This window comes from Indicator indicator, chromosome 22 (assembly GCF_027791375.1).
Source record: "Indicator indicator isolate 239-I01 chromosome 22, UM_Iind_1.1, whole genome shotgun sequence".
Lineage (NCBI taxonomy): Eukaryota > Metazoa > Chordata > Aves > Piciformes > Indicatoridae > Indicator > Indicator indicator.
In genome coordinates this window covers 12,695,518-12,717,838 of record NC_072031.1, presented here as the reverse complement: position 1 = coordinate 12,717,838, position 22,321 = coordinate 12,695,518, and the positions used below count along the sequence as shown (strand labels likewise).

General features: G+C 53.4%; 1 protein-coding gene across 2 annotated transcripts; it reads right to left on the bottom strand.

The window, feature by feature from the left end:
* Window positions 1–9,762: 9,762 nt before the first annotated feature.
* Window positions 9,763–20,870, bottom strand: LFNG (LFNG O-fucosylpeptide 3-beta-N-acetylglucosaminyltransferase). 2 transcript variants are annotated; one of them, XM_054390911.1, is made up of 8 exons: window positions 20,469–20,870; window positions 13,435–13,483; window positions 12,394–12,493; window positions 12,094–12,247; window positions 11,904–11,989; window positions 11,463–11,628; window positions 11,118–11,203; window positions 9,763–11,029 (listed from the first exon to the last, which is right to left on the bottom strand). In XM_054390911.1, the coding sequence occupies exons 1-8, from the start codon at window positions 20,868–20,870 to the stop codon at window positions 10,963–10,965; spliced, it is 1,110 nt and encodes a 369-aa protein (XP_054246886.1). In that variant the 3' UTR covers window positions 9,763–10,962. The 2 variants fall into 2 exon arrangements, with proteins under 2 accessions (XP_054246886.1, XP_054246887.1); XM_054390912.1 differs by having other exon boundaries at window positions 12,394–12,498; window positions 13,440–13,483.
* Window positions 20,871–22,321: the final 1,451 nt, after the last annotated feature.

Here is a 22,321-nt window from a genome sequence, read left to right as displayed (position 1 = left end):
TTGTGCTGTCTTGGGAATATAACTGTAGTGTTTGTATCCTGTATGTACTATTAAACTGAGTTCATTTTTATGTGCTGATAAAAGGGTTCAAGCTAAGATTTTTAGCGTGCATCCATGTATCCAGCTGTGAAGGATGGAGTGCTCCCTTCCCCTCCTGTCCTTTTTGAGTTTTCCCCATTTGATAGGTGTTAATTTTCCGTGTACAGTCATCTCAGCCAAGAAGCAAGGAGTGTGTTGAGGGGGACACGGTGCATGGGGTTTTAAGTGCTCCTAAGTTAGGATTTCCATAGCAGTTCCCTGAAAATACATGAAAAGTTTGGTCCTTCAGAGAGAAACCATTTCTTAGGGTGCCATTTAGCCATTGCTCACAAGAGCTTTGGGTGCTGCAGGGGGATAGCAGACAGGACTGGGTGGGTACCCTTAAGAGCAAAGCACAGGTACCTCTGTGGATAAATCCATGCTTCACTTCTGGTCCCACCTTCTCTTCCTTCTAGCAGCAACTGAAATGCCATGCTGAGCCCTTTGAAGAAGAGAGAAGTGTCTTGGCTTGTTGCTTCTAGCCACCCCACCCCATTCAGGAGTAGATGAGGAGGGTGAGCTCTCCCTGAGCTAGGGAGAGGAGCTGTCTTTGAAGTGCTTTCTACCTGGAGACCAAGGAGAAGCTAGGGTCTTCCCCAGCTTGACAAGTCTGTTAGTGTAATTCAGTGAACATCTCCGGGTGGGAGGGGAAAAACCCTCAAGGGAGATACTAGGGAATAGATCTACTGCCTTGAGAGAAGAGACCTGACAAGACTTAATCTGCTTTTAACCAGGTGACTTCTTTCATCGCAGCCTACTCCCCCTTCTCTAGAAGTTATTTGTATGCATGCTATGGATGGCTTCCCTAGTCATTCCAGGAGGCCCAGCAGAAGTGTGGGATGTTTTGGTAGCAGTTCCTAGATGGCTATCAAGTGCTCTGTGCTTTTTTGGGGGGAGTGAGATCGCCTGCCCAGCCGTGATGGTGAGCGTGTTGCCCAGCTGGGAGAGGGAAAGGGGTTACTGGTGGCCTGGAGCTCCTGGGTGCTCACCCAGCCCCTCTGGCTGCATGCATGAACAAAGTGGAACATAAATTGATGTACAACCAGAAAGTTAAAAAAAAAATTTCCTTACCTAAAGAGGATAACTGTAGCATGAAGCTCTTAGGTGCTCTGCATATTTTAATACCACATTGCTCCTCACTATGCAATTCCCAACTCCTTCCTTCCTGTTCCTCCTCTAATCTCACATCAAGGCTTCTCCAGTAGCCTCTGTGCTGGAGGCCACTGCAGTCTGTTTCCCCCACCCTTCCCCCCCCCCCAGAAAAAAAGGTTTATTTCTTCCATTGTCCTCTGCATTGGGTCCAGCTGCCCAAGCCATCATCGTGTGCCTCAGGTCCCTTGTTAACAGGAGGCCCCATGAGTTTTATTCACATCATCCAGAGGGAAGTTTTATTTTCTTGGACACTGTGCACAGAAACCTAATGGTGAACATGTACCTGGCCTTTTTGTAACTTTTCTGTTCTTTCTTCTTAACCATAATGGTTGTATATCATACCACTTTATATACATATATAATATATAAATATATATAACTCTTTCTTTTTCTTTTTCCTTTTTTTTTTTTTTTTTTACAACTTTGGACCTGCTCTAGTTTCTTTCAAGTGTTCCTGCACTTAACCCAAACTGTTTTTAAATCGTGAGGATTCAAGAGGATTGAGCCCATTTTTGTATCTTTACTTTTAATTCTGTAGGTCTCTTGATTGTAATGTAGCTATTTTTTACTGTAACTTTTTGGTTTGCAAATACTAAACAAAAAAACCTAAATGTAATTTCTGTGGTTTCTATTCAGCTTGGGTTTCATGTTTTAAAAATAAACAATTTAAAACCGCTGTTCCTCTTTATTGATTCTTATTTTATCTCTCACTCTCTCTTTTTTTTTTTTTTTCTGCTTGTTCATAAGCCTGCCTGAAATTTTGTTACCTTTCATACATTGTGGTAGATCCATGAATTGAGGATGGGTAATGGTGCCATGAAGCCTAGTAGGTAGTAGAGGGTAGAAGGAATTAGGAACATGAGTGCCAGAAATCCAAATGGTTAATGTCCCTCCTGCTCTCTGAGGTAAGTAATGTATTGCCAGGGCTGCTTTCTTCCTTTGCTTGTAGGTCTCAACCTGCTCTGCTTGCTGTTAGAAATCACAGACTTTGGGATTTCTAATCCAGTTTGAAGACTGGACTGTTAAAATTGAAATGGACAGCTTCAAAAGAACCTCTGAAGGAAAATGATCACTGTGGGAAAATGTTCACAGTGGACATTTCCTCCAGGGGATGCTGCACCAATCCTGCTTTAGAAACAAGGTGGCTTCTACCCTGCTGAGGAAGGGTGAGGTTTGGCAGGGGGAGCCTGGATGGGGGCACAGGGCCAGGATCATCTCTGCTGTGAGGGGTCCTCATGCCAGGGGGCTTCAGGAGCTACAGGCACTCCTGCAGAAGATGCTGGAGCAGCTGGGGAATGTGGGCATGAGGCTGTGGAGATGTTTACCCTGCACACAGTGTGTGTGATAGCCTTCCTGAGCCACCTCTGCTGCTTTGCTTATGCTGGACTGGAGCAGCATTGAACACCACTGGTTTATTTTCCACAGCAGAAGTAAAAGAAGTGTGGAAAAATGGCATGGGGGGCAGGGGTACACCACCAGCTCAGCTCTGTAAGGGTGTCCCTCTTCACAGGATGCTGCAATGTCTATACCTGCCTTTGGTAGCATCAGGCAGGGAGCTGGGAGAGCTCAGCGTGGGCTCATCTTTCTTGGCTCTGCCCCAGGCTATCGTGGGCTCCTTTCTAGTTCTTCCTTTGTACTGCTCTCTGATCATGGGCCCACTCTGCTGCATCTCTGTCAGGGAGTGAACTAAATCCTTCACCTTCCTGTATTCCCTTGATCTTCTTCTTCCCTGATCCTCCCAGTCAAATGGAGGGATTGAGCTCCTGCCTACATCCTGCACTATTCTTGCCCCAACCTCAGCCCATCCCTCACCAGCTGTGGGTCTTTGGGAAACTCCCCACCACCCAACTGCAGTAAAACCAAACAGCATCTCCTGCTGTCAGATGCCCCTGTGCCCTTAGGACGGGGTTGGAGGGACAGGGTCTGCTCCTCATACAGGAACATGGGTCTTGGAGAAGAGCAAACTGTGAGGTGGGAAGGATCATGGAAAACCCTTTGGCAGCGTTTGGTGAGAGCAGATAGATCCAGCAGTGCTGCTTGCCCTTGATTAGACTGCAGGTTAAAGTAGAAAGCTCCCAAATTCCCCAGTGATGCTGTGACAGACCAAGCTGGGGGTCCTGGATGTCACCACTAAGTGGCAGAGCCAGTCTGAAGGCCACTGGGAGGGAACTGCATCCTGCAGCCCTGTGACAGTTGAGTTCCCAGGCACTCTCCTCCTCAGTGCTGCCTGTCCTGCCCCACTCCCCAGGGGAGTTCTCAGAAGGCCAGACTGGTGTAAGCCAGGATCCAACTCAGTCTTTGTCGATGGTGTATTTTTCAAGCTCTGTAGGTGTTTGTATGGCTGAAGCCCGCCCCATGCTCTGAAGTCCTGCCCATGAGCGCAGTGCAGAACCACAGAGGACTTCATGCTGTGCCTCTCACCCTCGTGGCTCTCAGCAGACACTCGTTTTCCTCCCTTCACTAGTAACTGACAGATTTGCCTCTCTTCTTTTCTTTTTTTTTTTCCACCTAAAGCCGGAGGTGGGGGAGGGGAACCCACATTTTCCAGCTTCATCCCCAGGCTGAGAGGATTAAATCTGTTCTCTGGTGCAAAGGGCTTGGAGTGCTCAGAGCAATCTGATGGCATGAAGGAAAATAAAGCCCCTATCAGAGTTAGCTTGTAAATATTGTACCAGGTTTATGAACTCCCACCAGGGGTGGGAACATGTGAAGGCCACCTGCCCAGTGACCTTTCCCAGTGCCTTCCAGCCAGCCATCCCCCGCAGTTTCATTCAGCCTGCTGCATTGCTCCCTGTCCCAGCAGGAGCAGGGCAGGGCTCTCCTGAGCAATGCAGAGCTGGGAGAAAGCAAGAGGGGAGGAGCAGTATGTGTTTGAATAAACCTTGCCTTCTGATCAGCCTTCAGTAGTGGTCTGTTAGGCCTCTCTCCTTGGAGATAAGGCAGGGGGGGATGCCCTGGGGAGATGCTTTCAACTGTATTTGTTCCTGTGGTGTACTGAGCTGCACTAACAGGAGTGTTGCCTCTGGGAGCTGTCAGTGGGTTGGCAGCTGGCAGCAGGCAGAGATGGTGGCTGTGGTGTGCTCACTGGGATGCAGTTACTGACTGCATGCCCCATCTCCTGGCACCTCTCAGGGTGGGAAATGGCCTGTGCTGCAGGTAGTGGTTTCTGCAGAATGTGGCACTGTGCTTGCAGTGCCTGCTGCTGCTGGAGCCTGGATCTGCACCAGAGCACCTCTACTTTCAGGAGATTGTGGCCTCTCCTAGCACTGTGGGGGAGGCCAGGACAGAGAGCTAAGTGTCCACTGGCTTGTCAGCTTGAATGAGAAGCCTCACTGGGGAGAGATTCTGAGCTGTCTGACCGCATGGGGATGCTGAAGTCCTGCTCTTGGCAGTTGGAAGGCTTTGCAGAAGGGGCTAGGGGAATGAGGCTCCTGTCCAGCCCCTCATCTGAGATCCTCCAAATCCCATGTTTGCAGCCCAGCCTGGACCATCTTGGTAGGTCACAGCACCACGGTACAGAGGGATGTGACCACCCAGTATGAATGCCAGCAGCCTTCACCTGCTCAGGTGGCCATGCAGGGAAGGAGAGTGGCCTGGCTGTGGCCACCTCAGTCGCTGATCCAGGCACTGTGATGGAGCAGCCAATCACACTGCCATGTCTTCCTGCTGTTGCGTAGTGGGAGGCAAGAGGGGAAGAACTTTTCCATGTGTGATGGTTTGAAACTGTCTTTTTAATTTTTCCTTGCAAAGTTCAGAACAGAGAAAGTGAAAGAATGTAAATAAGTCACTATTGGGTGTAAGAAAGCAAAATGGTGATTGTTCTAAACACTTCCATTGGATAGATAGAAATGTTTAAGAACTATTACCCAAAACAAAGTAGGCACTCTGCACATTCTGCGTTCGGCAGTGGGGGCAGTTGCTGGGCTGTCTGGCTGCTGTTTCTTCTTCTCTTCTGGCTGAAGATAACACACACTGACCTTGGCAGCTAAGTTAACAACTTTCTGATTAACAAACTCTGCTTCTCTGTCCAGGGGGGTCTGGGGAAAAGCTCCTGGGAGAGAGAGGCCCCTTTGGGAGGGTCCCCTTGGGGGGAAGCAAAGGGAGATCGGTTGTGCTTTTTCTGTTGATTGTATATATTTGTGAATGTCGTGAATTTTGTATATTTGTACATATTCATTGCATTTCATTGTAGATTTTAGACTTTGCTTGTAAATACAGCTTTTCATTTGCTTCCAGACTGAGCTAGCCTGGTTATTGTTGGTGGGGGGGAGGAATTTCAGCTCACACCGACACACCATGTGTCTGATGTCTCTGTTGCTGCAGGGCAGTTTGCCTTGGCTCTGCAGGCAGGAAGGTCTTTGCCTGGAGCAGGCAGAGTTTCTCACCATGACCTCAGCAAAAATTGCTACTTAGGGATTTTCAGTCTCTCCCCATTCTGTGGAGGGGAGTGGGAGGAAGTGCAGCTCCCTTCTCACTGCGAGGTGTTGCAGATGCTGGTGCTGCAACCCCTCTCCCACTCACTTCCTCTTCCCACCAGCTGAGCACCACGGCGCTTGCACCCTGTAAATCACTCGGTCATTCATGATCAGTTCCAAATGCTGTGCTCCAGGGCCAGTGGATGGGCTGCTTGGGCAGGGAGCCAGCATGGTCCCCACTTCCCAAGGGGGTTCATAACACAACAGCCCATCCTGTGTACCCCTAAAGAAGGGGAGGCTCCTTGGGCTGATGTAGACGTGACGAGAACATCACTTGATACAGACTGCTGGGGTGTCATTGATGCTCTCAGTCCCCTGTCTTCAGCAGGAGCAGGCACAATGCTGGCACCATCCCTCCAGTGAAGCCACTCCAGTTTGGGGGAGGATGGAGTGGGACACATCTGCTGAGGAGGAGGAAGGAGAGGTTGGGAGCAGGGCCATACAGAAGTGCAGCTCGTCCGGCAGCACCGTGGGAAGTGTTTCGAGCCGCTTTTAAGATTCTCAGTTCATCTCCTACTCCACTCTTGGCTTTCCAAGTGGGTACAGAAGCAGAGCTGGCCCTGCCAGGCAGCTGAGGCAGACCAGAAGCAGTGGGAGCTGGGAGCTCTGGGGTGGGTGGTGGAGAAGGAATTGGTTTTGATAGATTCAAGGCTGGTTTTAAAAGTCAGAAAGAAGAAAAAAAACTTTGGAAGGCTTGGGGACTACTTATTTTAACCATCTGCAGGTGATGCAGGGGTGGGAAACAGTGGAAATGTGGGGAAAAAAAATAAAAGAGGATATGGGCAATGTCCAGGAACTGCTGAGAGGTGAGGTGGGACAGGCTCACACTGTTACACAGGCACAGGACAGACCCTGCACACCTCCATGCTATGTTTTGGCCATCCTGCAGCCATCACTCTCTGCCACAGGGCTTTGCAACCTCTTGCTCCAGGACAGGTGACGCTCCTTTGCAGGGGAGGAGGCAGAATTAGTGGCCTCCAGCTTCACAAAGGTACTGGTGTGGAGCTTATGCCCCCCAAAGGGACCCAGTGCTCTCCTGTCTCAGCAATGAGACAGGCAACTCTCAGCGCTGCAGTTGGAGCCTTGTATGCAGTGCTCGGGCCCTGTGATTTGGCCACTTTTATGTTTGGTTCCCACAAATATTCCAGACTGCTGGCCCAGAGCTGCTGGAAGTGGTGTTTCACCCACGTTCTGTCGGCTCCCAACACCACCTCCCACCCCAAGTCTCAGCTATTTCTCGCAGCCATTGGTGCCAGGATTGGTGTTTGTCCCTTTGCCATGCACACAGCTCCCCACGCTGTGAGAAGTCCCCACACCATGAAGCTCCTGTGCTGCAGCTGGGCTGGGAACACAGTGATTCACACGAAGTCCAGGACATGGAGTGACCCAAATGCAAATTAAAAAAAAAAAAGAAAAAAAAAAAAGAGGAGGTGGAACAGCAGCAAAAAGGACTAAACCAGCACTCTCCACCCTCAATGCTGCAACTACCCAGGGACAGGGAAAGCTTTTGGCTGGACACAGCACTGGAGCATTCCTTGGGGATGGTGGTGGTGGCACAATGCTAGAGCAGCCCTCAGGCACCATGGTGTCAACAGCAGTGGTCCCTACAGAACAGTGGTGTCCCTACTGAGCTGGGCTTGTCCCCACCCCACCATCACCCCCAGCACTCTCCAAAAGGTACAGGCGCCGTGTCAGCTGCGGAGCTGGCAGGAGTAAACAGGACGTCCCACCACAGTGCAGATGAAAGCAGGCTGGCCGGAGGAGCCTGCCAAGTATGCAGAGCAGCAGGACTCTGCTTTTGTTTTCCTTTTGTTTATTAATGTGTGTATTTATTTACTTTTCAGCCCACGAGTAGGGAGGGAGAAGAGAGAGAGAGAGAGGCTGGGAGTCTGGTGTGGGATAAACTGGTGTGCTGCCTGCCTCTGCTCCTGAAGGCTCTGTGGGGTGGGCTTCTTTGTTGTTTCTTTGTCTTCTAATTATAGTTTTATTTTTAATTTTCTTTTATTTTTTTATTCCACCAGCACCAAAGGTGTTGCAACCCCTCCCTGGCCTTTACCCCAGACAAGGGGCTCCCTTGCCTTGCAGCAGCATCCCAGCCCCATGCCACAAACCCCTGTGACTTGGTGGGCCCTTAACACAAGATTTGGGCTGGTTTAGGCTGTGAAAAGGCCTCCTACACACAGCTCTGCCTTGGGAGAGATGGGTGCTGCCCCATCCCAGCTGATATCAAGTTATTGACCAGGAGGAAATGGCCTCAAATTGCACCAGGGAAGGTTTAGGTTGGATATTAGGACCATTTTCTTCACTGGAAGAGACTGCACAGGGTAGTGATGGAGTCACCATCCCTGAAGGTATTCTAGAGATGGGACATGGTACTTTGGGACATGGTTTAATGGCCATGCTGATTTTAGGTTGATATTTGGAGTCGATAATCTTGGGGGTCTTTTCCAACCAAAACAATTCTATGATCCCTCCCAAGGGACAGAGGGAGGGCCAGCCTGCAGAAGAGGTGACAGCATCGCTGCCAGGAGACACCCACACCACTGGCACCACTGGCACCACAGCCCATGAGCAACAGGAAGATGTGTGGGCGAGCGGCGGATGGCACATCTCCCTGTGCCTGACACAGTTCCCCTTCCCTGACCCCATCCCAACGGGGCCAAGGGGCACCAAATCCTGCACCCACCTCACAATCCCAGCCCCCAGGCTGGTGGCTTTTTAGGACTTGTTCACCCTCCCCTTTCTCCCAGGGAGATTCTTGGGTACTGTGGGTTTTGGGGAGCAACTGAGTCAGTTGCCCAGGGCAGGATCCAGAGCCTGCCCACAGCAGCCCAAGGGCTGCAAAGTTGGGGGCATTTTTGGGGGTTGTCTGAAAGGTAAGTGTTGGGGGGGTGGTTGCTGCTTTAGCACACACTGACTTCCTGCTAGGCTGTATTTTTAGCAAAGCCAAGCCCTGATAACCCAGAGAGTCAAACAAAGCTGTGAAGTGAGTAAGTGTGCCTTGACATGAAGAAAAAAAAAAAACAAAACAAACAACTGCTGCATGTGGAGGAAGGTAGGGGGAGGAGAGGATGGTACAGGTGAAACTGGTACCAGTGTGGCACAAACAGAGCTGGGTTTGGACTGAGAGGTAGACCTCTCAACCTCTTGTTGTTGCCACAGCCCATTAAAGTTGGGGTTTGGTACTGGCAGGTGAGTGCTTAATGTTGACTGAAGCAGTGGTGGGGGAAGGCTGGAGCTCAGACCCCTTGCAGCCCCCAATCTTCCCACGCAGACGCCTGCCTGCCGGCTGTTAACAGCATCCTGCTAACAACCGGCTCTCACCTCGCCCCCACCACCTCCGCTCCCACCTCAGAGCCTGGGAAAATCCAGCCTCAAGGTGCCAAGCCCTGACAGAGCCTTTTGGAGAGGGGAAGGAGGAGAGGACCCTCACACCCTGGGATGCAAATGGCCAGCGGATCCCAGTACCCGTGGGAAAAAGAGGGATGTAGGCACAATCCACCCTGGGTGCATCTCTGAGAGCTTCTTTGGAGGTGATAACAACCGCGGGGGGAGCAAGGGGTGGTCAGCACAGTTCATCCATAAAGAAACACCAAAGCCCAGGACCAGGTGACTATGGTCAGCCAAAAAGCTGCTTTATTGGTGATGGCTCCCACGGGAACCCTGTGGCAGCAATCGGGTTCAGGTCCCTGAGAACACACAGTCCCTATTGGTTCCCCATCCCAAATCTATTGCTTTAAACACATCCTAGTTACAAAAAGCACAGAGTGACGTTCCAGATACTGGAACATATAAATTAAGGGAAGTGATAGTTACAAGACATTGCAATTTTTTTCTTCTTCTTTCTTAAACAGATTATCAAAGCCTGGAGATTTCTTACTTTTTTATCTTCTGTTTTTTTTTTTTCTGATCCACAGAAAACGTATAAAAAAACATTTTTAAATCTACATATTTCTCAATGTTTGTGATTTGGGAGGTTTTTTTTTGGTTTTTTTTTTCTTTTTTTTTTTCCTTAAAAAAAGGCACAGTAAAAAAAATACTGGCACAATAACATATTTACAACGCACCCATTATGGGCTATTTTCACTCAGCTTCAGATTGGAAATGTTCAGCTCCAGCTCAGCCCACTTACCGCGAGGGGTTCAGGGCAGGCGGCAGCAGGTAAGGCATGGGGGGTGAGAGGTCCCTCTCCTTCCCCATCTGAATCCCTCCCTGGCAGGGAGAGAGCAACAGTCAGGCTGGGAAACACTCCCTGCCCATGGCAGGTGCCAGTTCAGCTGAGTGCCTTGGATGCTCTGACAAGCCCAGCAGCAACCACAGCCAGACCAGGGCTCGAGGATGCTGTGGCCCCATGGCAGGGCTGGAGACACCAACCTAGGCCCTGAGTGGATCTTACAGTGCTGCATGGCAGAGGTGCAGAGAGGCAGCACTGAAGGGAGATCTGCACAAACATCTCCCACACCACACTGGCAGCTCCAGGGAAGCCCTCCACCCGCCCTCCATATTTATAGAAAGTCTTTACATTAATCTCTATAAATAATGCACAGGTCGATGCTGCCAACAACAGTTCAGCCAGAGACAGGAAGCTCTGGGAACTGGAGCCAGTGATGTCGGCCCACCCCACCATCTCCCTCCAGTGCAGCCATCAAGCACCCAAGCAGCTCTGCAACACCATAGAGCAGCATTGGCCACAGCTGGGAGGCTTCCTCTGCCTGCACACCAAACCAGGGAGCAAACCTTGCCTGTGACCCTTCACTGGAATTGGGAGCTGGAGCTTCGCTGCTGAGATTTTTGGGACTGGGAGACGGGATGAGAGGTTATGGGAGTGGGATGGATGGGTAGAGGCAAGGGTGGGAGGTACACATCAAAAAAACTTAACATTTGAAAGGAATGAAAAAGGAGAAGCAAGCCCGGGGGAGGCAGAGCCCCGCAGTGCCTGTGGTCGCTCCCCACGCATGGCGTAGGGCCCACCAGCACCACAAGGGTGCCCCATGGTTAAGTGCTCAGGACCCATCCCCTCTCCACTGTCCTGGCTGGAGCAGGCAGCGGGCATGGGCAGCCGGGCAGGCAGGGGACAAGGGGACAAGGGGCCGCACAGCAGCCTTCAGTACACACACACTGTGCAATACCACAGCAACGACGTCCATCCGTCCATCCGCCTCGTGGCGAGGCCGGACCTACACACCCGCACTCGGGTCCCGCATGCCCGTCGGATACCGGGGAAACTCGGGACGAGGTTGGAGGGGACTTGTGCCTCCTAGTAAGCCACGTTGGCAGGGCACCACGGTGTGTCGGGGTACAGCAGGCAGTGCACGGAGCGAAACCTGCGGAGCAGAAGAGCGATGCTGAGCATGGGGCAGTGGCGGCCCCACATCGCCCCAGGTTTGCGGGGGACAGGGAACCCCATCTCACCTGGATGGGTCCTCCTCAACGGAGAAGGCTCCCTTCATGTGGATGGAATTGCGTTTGTTTTCAAACATACCGTAGCTTAGTGTCACCTGGTGGGGAGAACAACGGGTGGGTCAAGCAGCCAACACGGTCACGAGGATCAAACAGGAGCGTGGAGGGGTCTGCAAAATTCACCCCATTTCCCAGAGCCTCCTGGCACACTCTATAAAAGGCTTTCCCCTTCTGCTGACATTGTGGTTGCATGTTAATGAATAGCTGTGATGCCCAATTTTTAGATGACAACATGAAACCAGGTGATGGTACCATCCACCCCAACCCCTCCACCCCAGGGCATCAGGATGAGGTTACCTGTTTGTGGATTTCTGTCTTGGGCACCTGATGGAGGTTCTCCAGGTGTGAGTGGAAAAGGTTGCTCCGGATAAGCTTCACCCCCAGCACAGACTCGATGATGTAGCCGATGGTGCAGTCATCAGGCAGGCGGATCTTCTCCGCGGTGCTCATGAAGTGGCCCCCGCTGTGGGGAGACAAAGAGGGGCTGCAGAGGAGCAAAAGCCCAGGGGATGCAGGCACCCTAGAGGGTCTTGGGTTTAGCCCAGCTCTAATGAAAAGTCAGTTAGGGAGAACTAAATTCATTCCCAGCTTGTTTCCAGGCCCCCTGCAGACACCTCCAGCAAGGTAAAGAGAGCAAGACAATAGAACACGTGCCAAAGTCCATCCCTAAAGTTGTCACCACTCTGTGCCCATCTGGGACCACGAGTCCCCACAGGAAAGCAATGCCAACACTCTTACCTGGCCCATGGGCTCATCTTCAGTGCCAGCCCCCGGCTGATGCAGAACCCTGCTCCGCCCGTGGCAAACCAGAAATGCACAGGGTGCTGCAAGAGAGGAGAAGCAACGGCAATGAGACCTCCTGCCACTGCCCAGGGAGCAAACCCCAGCACAAACTAAGCCAGCCCCAACATCTCCTCCCCTGCCTCACCATCTTGGTCTCACTGATCCTCTCCGTAGCCTGGATGGGCCGGTCCAGGCTGGGCTTCCCAATGTAGATGTCCTGCGTGTGGAGGTAGCTGGAGAGGAGCTTCACCAGCATTCGCACATTCACGTAGTTGTCATCATCCACGTGGCAGAACCACCTGTGGCAGCAGCAGTGTCACACTGGTCAGGGCAGCTCCCCAGACCCCATGCTGAGATACATGCCCCCAAAATGTGAAGAGGTCCTGCTTACAGCGTGCCCCCTCACAGCCCTGCCAACCCCTTGGCAGCCCTGGGTGCCACTTACTTTCTGCCAGACTCGATGAACTTGTCATACTCCACAGCCATCTTGCACGACAGGGCCTGGCGGCTGTGGGCAGCTGAGCAGTTGGTGTTGATGACATTCCCTGTGGGAAGAGATGGGGTCAAAGCTTGACATCGGGGGATCCTGCACTTTCTCATGCACTCCAACAGTGACACTTCAGCACACACATCCCAGGCGTGCCAGGGGAAGGAAAACACCACGGATGTCCCGATGCTTGGTGACATCCATGCCACATCACTTAGGGCAAAGAAAGAATGTTTTGAGGAAAGGCTTTTGGGTGCACATGAGGTAAGTGAATGGTTGAACCTGATGATCTTAAAGGTCTTTTCCAACCACAATGATTCTGTGATGGGATGAGCAAGGCATGTTGGTGCAGCAGATGCACCAGGCTTGAGCTGTACCCCTCATGCCCATATGCTATGCATGATGACACCCCACATCACGTCGCCCAAATCGGGACCATGTACCTGCTGCCCTGGGAATGAGAGAATGTCTGTGAGCTGGCTTCTTGAGGACATGACAGCCAAAATCCTGCCCTACTCCCACTGCAAAAGGCAGTGGCCACCTGTTATTTGCTCACTCGACTCAAAAGCAATCGCTTCCCAGCCTGAAAAGGAGTCATTTGCATGGGGACAATAGACCACGCTGACCCTCGCCCTAGGGAAGGGCTGCCAGAGAAATGCTCCCGTGAAACTCTGGCTGCATTGCCCATCAATCCCAGCTGCCCTTAGGGACACACCGGTGCAAAGGCACCTCACCCCATTAGCGTGCTCCCCAACAGCATCGTGCAGGACATAGACTGGGTCGACTGGGAAGGAAACCAGTTCCCAGGTGGAGCTCCCAGGCAGAGGCTGCTTTTAGGCACAGTGAAACAAGTTACCTCGTTTTCAGCGCAGGTCCCTGTGGTGAGGGGACCTGAGATTAGTGTCTAAACAGGGGTATTGTGACCATTTTCTCAGGGTTCCCAGGGCAAGACACACACCAGCCATGCTCCCCACAAAGGGACAAGGGTCACAGACTCACGTGCTTGCTTCTTCAGCTCCTCATCCTCCCCATCTGTGAAGATGAAGGTCTGAAAGAGAAGATGAGGCACCTTTAAGGACCAAGGGGCTGTGGCCACACGACTCTGGATGCAACAGGGCTCCACTGGGCAGCACTGGAAACCAGTCCCTCCAAGATGTCAGTGGTGATGACTTCCCTCTTACCAAAACCAGAGCAGCACCATAGAGCTGAGCATCCCCACAATACACAGCTTCAGATCAAGAAGGGTGTCAAGCTGTCCCTGCTGGACACAGCACTCGATTCCATACCTCACCAGGGTGATAACCCCAGCCCTTTCCCAGCATCCATGCTAAGCATCCCCATGCCTGTTCCATGGGGCAGCAACAGGCAGGGAGATTCCGGGCAACACAAGGGCAATGCCTACCATGCACCACAGGCACGCAGAGAAGAGCAGGTGATGGGGGTGGATGCAGAGCGTGGCTGGGTCTGAGTGGGGACTTCAGACTTTAGCCAAGGCGCGCAGCCGGGGATGTCAAAGCATTTGCCTGGCATCTCGCCCTGCCCGGGCAGGTGTGTTTGCCTGTGGCGCCAGCTGCCAACTGTGTCCCCACCTGTGTCAACAGCACGTGGCTCTCCTTGGCCACTGGCACAACACCCCACAGCTCCTCTTTGCTCTCTGTGCATCCCCTGGGGTGGCTGAGCTGGTGCTGGTGGGTGTCTCTCACCAGCCCCCAGAAGGGTATGGTCCTCACAGTGCCAGGCACCTACTTGGGCACCTGCCCAGCTGCACTCCTCTATTTACACAGCTAATTCCTAGCATATGCTGCCTGGGAAGGAGGACTGGGGAGGGAGAGCTGCTGTTGGATTTGGGGAAGGGCAAGAAGCGGGAGAGAGCAGGGGGTGGGAAAGGCATTGCCATCAATCAGCGGGCAGCAAACAAAGCTGGAGGAGAGAAACCACAACCAGCTGCCAAGCGCTATTAAAAACCAGACGTGCACAAAAGGGCAAAGGAAGAAAGACAAAAGGGGCTGGGGGGGAAAGGCAGGAGGCGATGGAGCTGGGGATGATGAATTACAAGTGAGCTGGAAATTGGGTGCCACCCCACAGCCAGGAACGCGCTGGGGTTTGTGGCTTGTTTGAGGAGGGGGTACAATAGCAGGGTTGACTTTACTCAGCAGAGGAGAGTTAAGCAGGCAGCGGTGGATATTAGCATACAGCTGCACTGGTTAACCCTGCTGGCCTGTGTTTGCTCAGGTCCCAGGCTGGGAGGCTGGTGGGGAGAGGCCAGATCTGCAGGAAGGTTGAATGGGAGGGGAGGAGGCTGTGTTCCTGGGGACAGGGCTACAAGTGACCTTTGGGGCTTGAAAAGGAGAATAGGAAAAGAAAAGAAAAAAAAAAAAAGATGGAGGAGATAGGAAGGCAAACTCTCAAGTTCTCATAAAGACACAGCCAGCCCTGCAGCCTGGATTTTGCAGGGAGAGAGGCTGGCTCCCCAGGGGTTGGAAAGGCCTTGAGGAAAGGGTTAAGGGATAGGGGACCTGCTGCTGATGAGGGTACAGCTGGGGCACGGAGACCTCAGTCCATCAGCTTCAGGGACAAGGATGCCCATGGGTGTCATGGCTCAAGGGACACATTGTGGCTAGGGTGGGACAGGATCAGTGCTGTGCATGAAGGAGGTTGTCACCCCCAACGGATGCAGTGTCCAGCCACACCTCACTGCTGGTCTCCCTGTCCCCCAGGTGCTCAGGCAGCTGCTGGGGGTACAAGCTGAAGCAGGGCAACAGGAGAACATCCCAAGATGTTCAAGACAACCCCATCACAAGCCCTTTCTTATCTCCCCTGAGACACATGGAGCTTCAGTACAGCCCCTACCAAGGCTCCTGCCCTGCCAAGGCCAGGGGACATGACAGGCAGGGGACTCACAGCCTCCACACAGGCGAGACAGAAAATGTTTGCTTGATTAGCTCAGAAACGCTGTCCAGCAACTGCCTTCAGCTGCTCCAAAAATAACCCCACAACTAATCCTGCAGCTCAGCCACTATAAATAGACCACAGGGACTATTGTTTATCGCTTGCCCGCACCAAAAGGCTTCATCCTAATGAGGCATCTTCCCCCCAGCCTCTCCTCACATGCATCCCCAGCATTTTCCTGCTGCAGCTGGACCAGGTGACATCTTGAGGATCAGGGTAAGGGAACAGAGCCCTGCAGGTCACCTCATAGGGGCTATCAAAGTCTCATAGGTTCCCCACCTCCCTCCCAGCTCCATCACAACATTCGATTAAAACTAAAAACACTAAAGCCTTTATTTTTTAATTAATTTGCCTGAATTTCTTTAAGTGGAGCAAGGGGAGAGGAGCAGATGTGCCAGCTAAGCCTGGCAGGAGACAAGCCAGGAAAGGACAGGGATAAGAAAACACCGTGACAGTATGAGAAGAAAAAAACATGGATCAGCCCTGGGCATCAGGGAAGCGCTCAGTTTACAGCTGGGCAGCCAACAGCCCAGAGCTGTCACCTACCAAGCCATCATCTCTAGATCCAACAGCAGCAGAGCCAGTCTCCCTACCCCTCTCCTAGGCAGAAAGCACCCAAAGCCCTCTCCACTTCTCTCCCACTTGGCCCCTGTGCCAGCCATGGCACTCATGGGTGCCAGGACCTCTTGGGCCCCCCCCACAATAACTTTTCCTGTGGGGTGCAGGAGAGGAAGGACCTGCTGCCCCCCCCAGCCCCTGCAGGAAACCTCATTGTTCTCAAAACTGCAGCTTCAAGAAACACAGGATGCCAAATCCCTCCTGAACAATAGCTGCCACCACTCCACGCAGCCCAGCACAATGCACAGCCTCTGTGTACAGGGACAGAGAGGCACCCAGGGTCCCTAAGGCCAGGATGGGGTCAGCCCCCCCTCAACTGCTTGCAAGGAGCCAGGCAGCTGCCAGTAGCCCCCCACCTCCTCCCCACCCTTTTTTTTTTTTTTTTTTACTTTATTTGCCCTCCTCTTCATTTCTTCTTTCACATTGACTCATTTCCCCCTCCACCAACCAAGCTTGTGGATTGCTCGTGGCTGGGTGCTGTGCAAGGTGTCTCAACAGTTAGAGCCACCCCAGGGTCATCCTCTCTCCATTGCACAGTCTGGCCAAGCGGTCCTGATGGCTTCCCGGGGTGACATACATTCAGCAGACCCTGTGCCCTCTGCTGCCCCCACCTCACCAGGCAGTGTACCCACCAAAAAGGGGAACTTTGGCCAGCCAGTCACCCCTGTGACCCTGTGGCATACAGACCCTGCTCCCCACATCATGTCACACTTCCTTGCGAGCACCCAAGATGCGGGGGAGGGGGCTGCACCCCTTTCACCTCAAGGACAAGGGGAAGTAGCCACCTTACTTCAGGTGCATGGGAAGAAGGCAGTGAAGTGGTGCTGAGGGTGGGGGGCTCAGTCTCCAGCTGTGCAAGGAGCTCAAGAGAAGGTGAGGTTGATAAAGGTGCTGCCAGAGTAAGTCCCTGCCCAGCTTTGTGTCCCCCATAGCAGATGTTTTCCCTCCAGACTTGGGGAGCTAGGAGGTAAAATCCACACCCCACTTCACCAGGTTGGGGGCAGCATGATGGCAGCGTCCCTGTGATGGAAGTGGCTATCCCCAGGACTGGGGTTTGGGGGGGTGTGTCTGTGCTGGCACAAGGGTCCTGGGGTTAGGACTTGCAGAGGCGAGGAAGGGGCTTGCAAGGCCGCAGGCTCTTCCTCCCCCCTGCTCCTTTCAGCAAGAGGAAGAATCCTCCACTGTAATTTTAAATGCTGTAATTTTTTAATAACCTCCCTGCAGACAATGAGCTCATTGTGCAGTGAGGGTCCCCCACCCTCCTGCCCAGCGCTCCACGCACCGCTCGCCGGCTCCGGGGCTTTTACGGACAGTGACAGTGGCATCGTTTGGGGCACGCAACGAAGGGGCCCCTACCCCCCCTAAACCACAAAGGCTGCCCAGGGTGGGACCCTCACACATGAGCTGAGTTCAGCAGTGCTCAGCAGGCCCTGGCACGCAGCCCAGGGCTGGGGGACGCCAGTTTGAGATGAGCAGCCCCCTTACCCCTCAGTCCCAGTCACTCCAGTGGAAGCCCAAGTGGGGCACACATGCCAACACTCTCCACTGTGGCCATCCCAAGGATGGGGACCCTGGCCAAGGTGCTAGAGAAAGTTGGGAGCTGCCATGAAAGGAACATGCTCCCCAGGAAGGCAATCCTATTCCCTCTGCCCTGAGAGCAGGAATTTTTCAAAGGCTGCAATTATCACACCGGGCTGGAGGAAGCCAGCAGATCCCACACTGGTGGGACTGCAGCCCAGCTCAGACCCCTCCGGGCACTGTGGCATGTGTCAAGTTGCCTGACTGCCTTCAGGGTGCCCCAGAGACAGGGGATGTTTCTTACGCAACTCTGCCACTGCAAATCAGCCGACTCAGCAGGAAAGCAGTGGGTTTGGACTCTTGTCCAGGATTTCTGCCTAATGGCCATTTTCCTCCCTCCTTCTCTTTTCTTTCAATCACAAAGTTTCGCCAGATTGCACTCCAGCATCCTAAGGATACTGAGACAGCTGGAAAATCTTCCCAAAACAGGGAAGGGGAAAAAACATAGTTCTCCTCCAAAGCAACTTATCCAGCCTGTATTGTGCAACCCAAGCAGAAGATTTAGAAGGGAATAAGGATCTGTCCTCCTATGTAGACAGAAGCAGGAAGGAGGAGGGGGTGCCCTTTGCAGTGTCTTGGAGGGGACAGAGGGCAGGAAACAGGGACTATTGTGGGCAGAACAAAGAGCAGCCAAAGAAGGACACAATAGCTATTGCCCCTATCTGCAAGGGTCCAGCCTGGAGTTACCTGCTGTATTTAACCCTTTCTCACCAGTGCCTGCATCCCTCCTGCCCAGAGAACTGCCTGGCTAATGAATAACCAAGAGGGAGGCTGGGGTTTGGTTTGATGAAGAAGAGGATCAGAGATGTGGCATCAGGCTTGAGGGAGTCTCAGCCCTTGGGCAGGAACTTCCCTGTGTTGAAAACAGCATGCGTGTGTGAACACCCTTAGTGAAACAAGAGTGAGAAAGGCACAAGATGAGCAGAGATGGTCCTGAGTCAAACCAAGAGTTTGAGCAGAGGCAGTGCCCTGCTATCACTCAACTTGGGGCAGAAACCATGGGCCAGGCAAGGAGGGGATGGAGACACTGCACAGCCATACCAGGACAGGGAAGCAAAGGAGAGGAGGAGCCCCATAGCACCAATCCTGCACCCTGCAGGCAACAAAATAACCCAACCTGATGCCAAGCTTGGGGGAGCCTAGGATGCCCCAAAGTTTCCCAGAGACAGCAGCCAGGTCAGCGTGGCTTCATCCCTTCTGCATCCATGTGTCGCCCCAGCCCTTGCTTTGCTCTGCAGGAGCTTGTACCGCCTCCAGCTCTCTCGGCAGCTCCTTGTCCTCAAGTGCTGTACAAGAGCCGTCACTCAGCGGCTTGGCTTGTCAGGCGGGCACCTTGCCGGGTTGCAGCCCCCCGGCTTCATGGCCCTCATCTCTAGGCAACCTGACCTGGACACAGCCGGCTCTGGCTCTCCCGTTCCCATGGAAAGTGCCACACAAGAGGCTGCGAAGCCTTTTCTCTGCGCCAGGAGAAAAGGGGCTTTGTTAGCTTGCCCAGGGGGACAGCGTGAGAGCTGAGCCTCGGGTCTCTGGGAATCCAAACGGACAAACGAAGCACAACACACACACACAAAAAACCTAGAAGAAAGCCTGAGCTCACAAGAGGGAGGGGAAAAAAAAAAAAAAAAAAAAAAGAGCAGCCATTCCCAGGATCATCTGTAGGTGCTCAAAGAGTATTTCCCCACACCACCACTCACCACCCCCTTGCAGTGACAGCAGAGCATAAAAGAGGTTTCCATTAAATAACTGTACCAACGAGAGACAGCAGAGCCACTGCCAAGCACAGTAAGAAAAAGGGACAAGATTCACAGGGCAGGGAGAAAAAAGCAAGATAATGCTTAGAGTAAGCTGCTGTAGCCAAGACCTCACAGAGTCTGGCAGACCCGGGTGAAGGAGGCAGGGGCAGGCCGATTCTCCCCTCTCACCTCCCTCAACCAGTCCAGATTGCAAACGAAACAAAACAGTTTGCAAGCAAGAAGTAAAATTCCAGGCCAGGAGGAAACACGTGAAGACAGCAGGATGGAAAGGTTAGGACAATGCATAACTTACTTGGGAAGCTGTCTAAGGACAGAAATGTGTCTCAAGAGCAGATGACAAGATACATTTCCTAAGGAAACTGCCTTTTTTTTCTGGCTTTTTCAATTTTGTTTCAGTACTTGAAGAGCAGAGTAAGGCACTGCCAGGGCTCTGGGCAGGACATCAGTAAGATCAGGAATCAGACTAGCTGGAACTGTCATACAGCTGAACCAGAGCAGACCTGCAAGAGACCCCAGCCATTCTAGTCCTGCCCAGTTCCTGGCAAGGGAACCAAGAGCCTTGGCACATCCCAGTGCTCTCCCAGTCCTGGTATGCTAAACTAGGTGTGCTTAGGGCAACCTGACTGCAGGCACCTCATGGGGCCCTGCTAAATCTCACCCGCAACCAGGCCCTGCAGTTCAGGGGATCACCCACAGGGTCTTGTCCCCTATTGTGTCACCAGTGGGTCGAGTTGCATCCCTGTGCTGTGCCTCACTTTCCCCAGTGTGAAGCAACTCAGGGCAATCTCTGCAATGGGAGCCACTCAGCAGAAAGGGCCCCAGAGAGGAGTTTTAGAGATATCTGCTGAGTGTGAGGAACTCAGGTCAGGCTCCATCTGTCAGACACCCATCCCAAACTCACTCGACAACACTGCATTTCACCTTCTGGAAAACACTTCAAAGTAGCCCAGCCAGCCCCGAAATACCATCCTGCTCTGAGATATGGGGGCAGTGTGAAGAGAAATTGGCACTTGCCAGGTCACAGCATCCCCCCCGAGCTCCTCACAGTGAATGGCCGAGGCAGCAGCTGACACCCATGAGCTCCATCCCGGCCAGCGGCCCGGACCGTCCGCATCTCCATCCCCATCCTCTTACCATGTCGCGATTACGGGAGATCCAGGTGTCGAGCAGCAGCTCCAGCCGTGCCTTGTGAAACTTCTTCGTGGTCTTGACGGCGATGAAGACATCGCGAGGAGAGATGTCCTCGGCCGGCGGCCGCGGAGGGCTCGGCGGGGCGGCAGGAACCTCCCTTCGGGCTCGGCTCAGCCGCCCGAAGTAGTCGGCGAAACTACGGAGACCGGGGGAACCCTGTGCCCCAACCGCGGAAGGGGCCACCGCCGCCGCCGCCCCCAGGCTCTGCAGCGCTCGCTGCGCCCCGCCGGCCTCCCCCCGGGCTAGCCCCGGCCTTCCCGGTGGCTCCACCATGAGCACCAGGAGGCAGGTGAACATGGAGCCCACGAGGGACAGCAGCAGTTTCCTCCCGCAGCTCTTCAGCATCCTCCCGCCGCTCCGCTCTTGGCCGCGCCGCCACCACCGGCCGCGCTCCACCCGCTGCCACCGCCGGCCCCCGCCGCGCCGCGGCTTTTAAACAGCCCCCGCCCCTCCCGGGCGAGGGGCGGCCCCGGGGACGGCCCCACGTGGGGCGTGGGCAGCAGGAGCCCGTCCCTGGCAGCAGGAGCCCGTCCCTGCTCGCAGTCTGCCCGCGCCCCGGCTCCGGGTGTCCCGCCGCACGCGTCCTGCCCCTTGGCTCCGTCCTGTTGGCCCCTGCCCATGGCTGTTCCTGCTCGTAGAACTATGGAATAATGGAATCACAGACTGTTTTAGATTGGAAGGGACCTTTAAAGGTCATCTAGTCCAACCCCTCTGCAGTGAACAGGGACGTTTTCAACTACAGCAGGTTGGTCAGAGCCCCATCCAACCTGACTTGGAATGATCTCAGCGATGGAGCTCTACCAATGTAGATGCAACGTGTGCCAGTGTCTCTGAATATTCCCTCGTTTAGTTTCAAACCATCACCTCTTGTCCTGTCACAACAGGCCCTGATAAAAAGTCTGTGCCCATCTTTCCTGTAAGCCCCCTTTAACTACTTCAAGGCCACAAGAAGCTCTCCCCAGAGCCTTCTTTTCTTCAGGCTAAACAACCTCAGCTTCCCGCCTGTGCCTTGCCCTGCCTTACCCAGGCTGGGAATGCATGGCATGGTGCAGGCAGGCTGCCTGGTCCCCCCTCCCTCCCCATTGAAGCCCAGGCAATGGTGGGCAGGGTGCAGCATGAGCTTATCCCTGCAGCCCCCATCACTCCCTGCTTCATGAGCACCAACGGGCACATTCCCCCTCCCACTTCTCCTGAGCTGTCATTTCCCAGAGCCCTGAACCGAGGTTTTCTCACAGCCATGTCCAAGAAGTTACCAGAATGCCAACCAGCCTGACCAATCTCCAGGCAGTTTCCCATCAGACTTTTCTGAGGTCAAGCATAATTAAAAAACAACAAACCCCAAAGCCCCAAGCCCCCAGCATTCCTCCAACTTTCACTCAGCTCCAGTCGGTGGGCAAATCTACGAACAGGAGAACTGCAGGCTCTGTTCCCATTCCTACTCTAAGAGACCTGGAGATATTCCCAGACCTGACTACCCTCATCCTCAGTGCAGCAACATGCTTTGGAGGTGGTGCCAATGGGCAGCCCCAAGGTGTAAAAGTGTCCAAAATTAAATGCTACCCGGATGCCAAGCGAGCCCCACAGTGACTGCTGACCATGATAATGATGCCTTGTGAAACAGAAATCATTTTGCCAGCCAGGAAGTGGGAGAAGTGGTTGGCTAAAAGGGAAAACTGGGTTGAAATCTGGTCCTGGATGTGCCACCGTCCTGCTATTTTACTGACGCCAAGCCCCAGGGCCTCTTTTCCCCTCACCCTCTGTCTCTGCAGTCAAGGAGCTCATGGGGTTTTATCTCC

Excerpts from the sequence above, each read along its gene's own strand:
- LFNG (XM_054390911.1), bottom strand. The coding sequence starts at position 20,870 with ATGCTGAAGAGCTGCGGGAGGAAACTGCTGCTGTCCCTCGTGGGCTCC. Across the intron at positions 13,484-20,468 it reads TCTCCCGTAATCGCGACATG|ACCTTCATCTTCACAGATGG; the intron begins GTAAGAGGATGG and ends CTTCTCTTTCAG. Across the intron at positions 12,248-12,393 it reads TTCATCGAGTCTGGCAGAAA|GTGGTTCTGCCACGTGGATG; the intron begins GTAAGTGGCACC and ends CTGCTGCCACAG.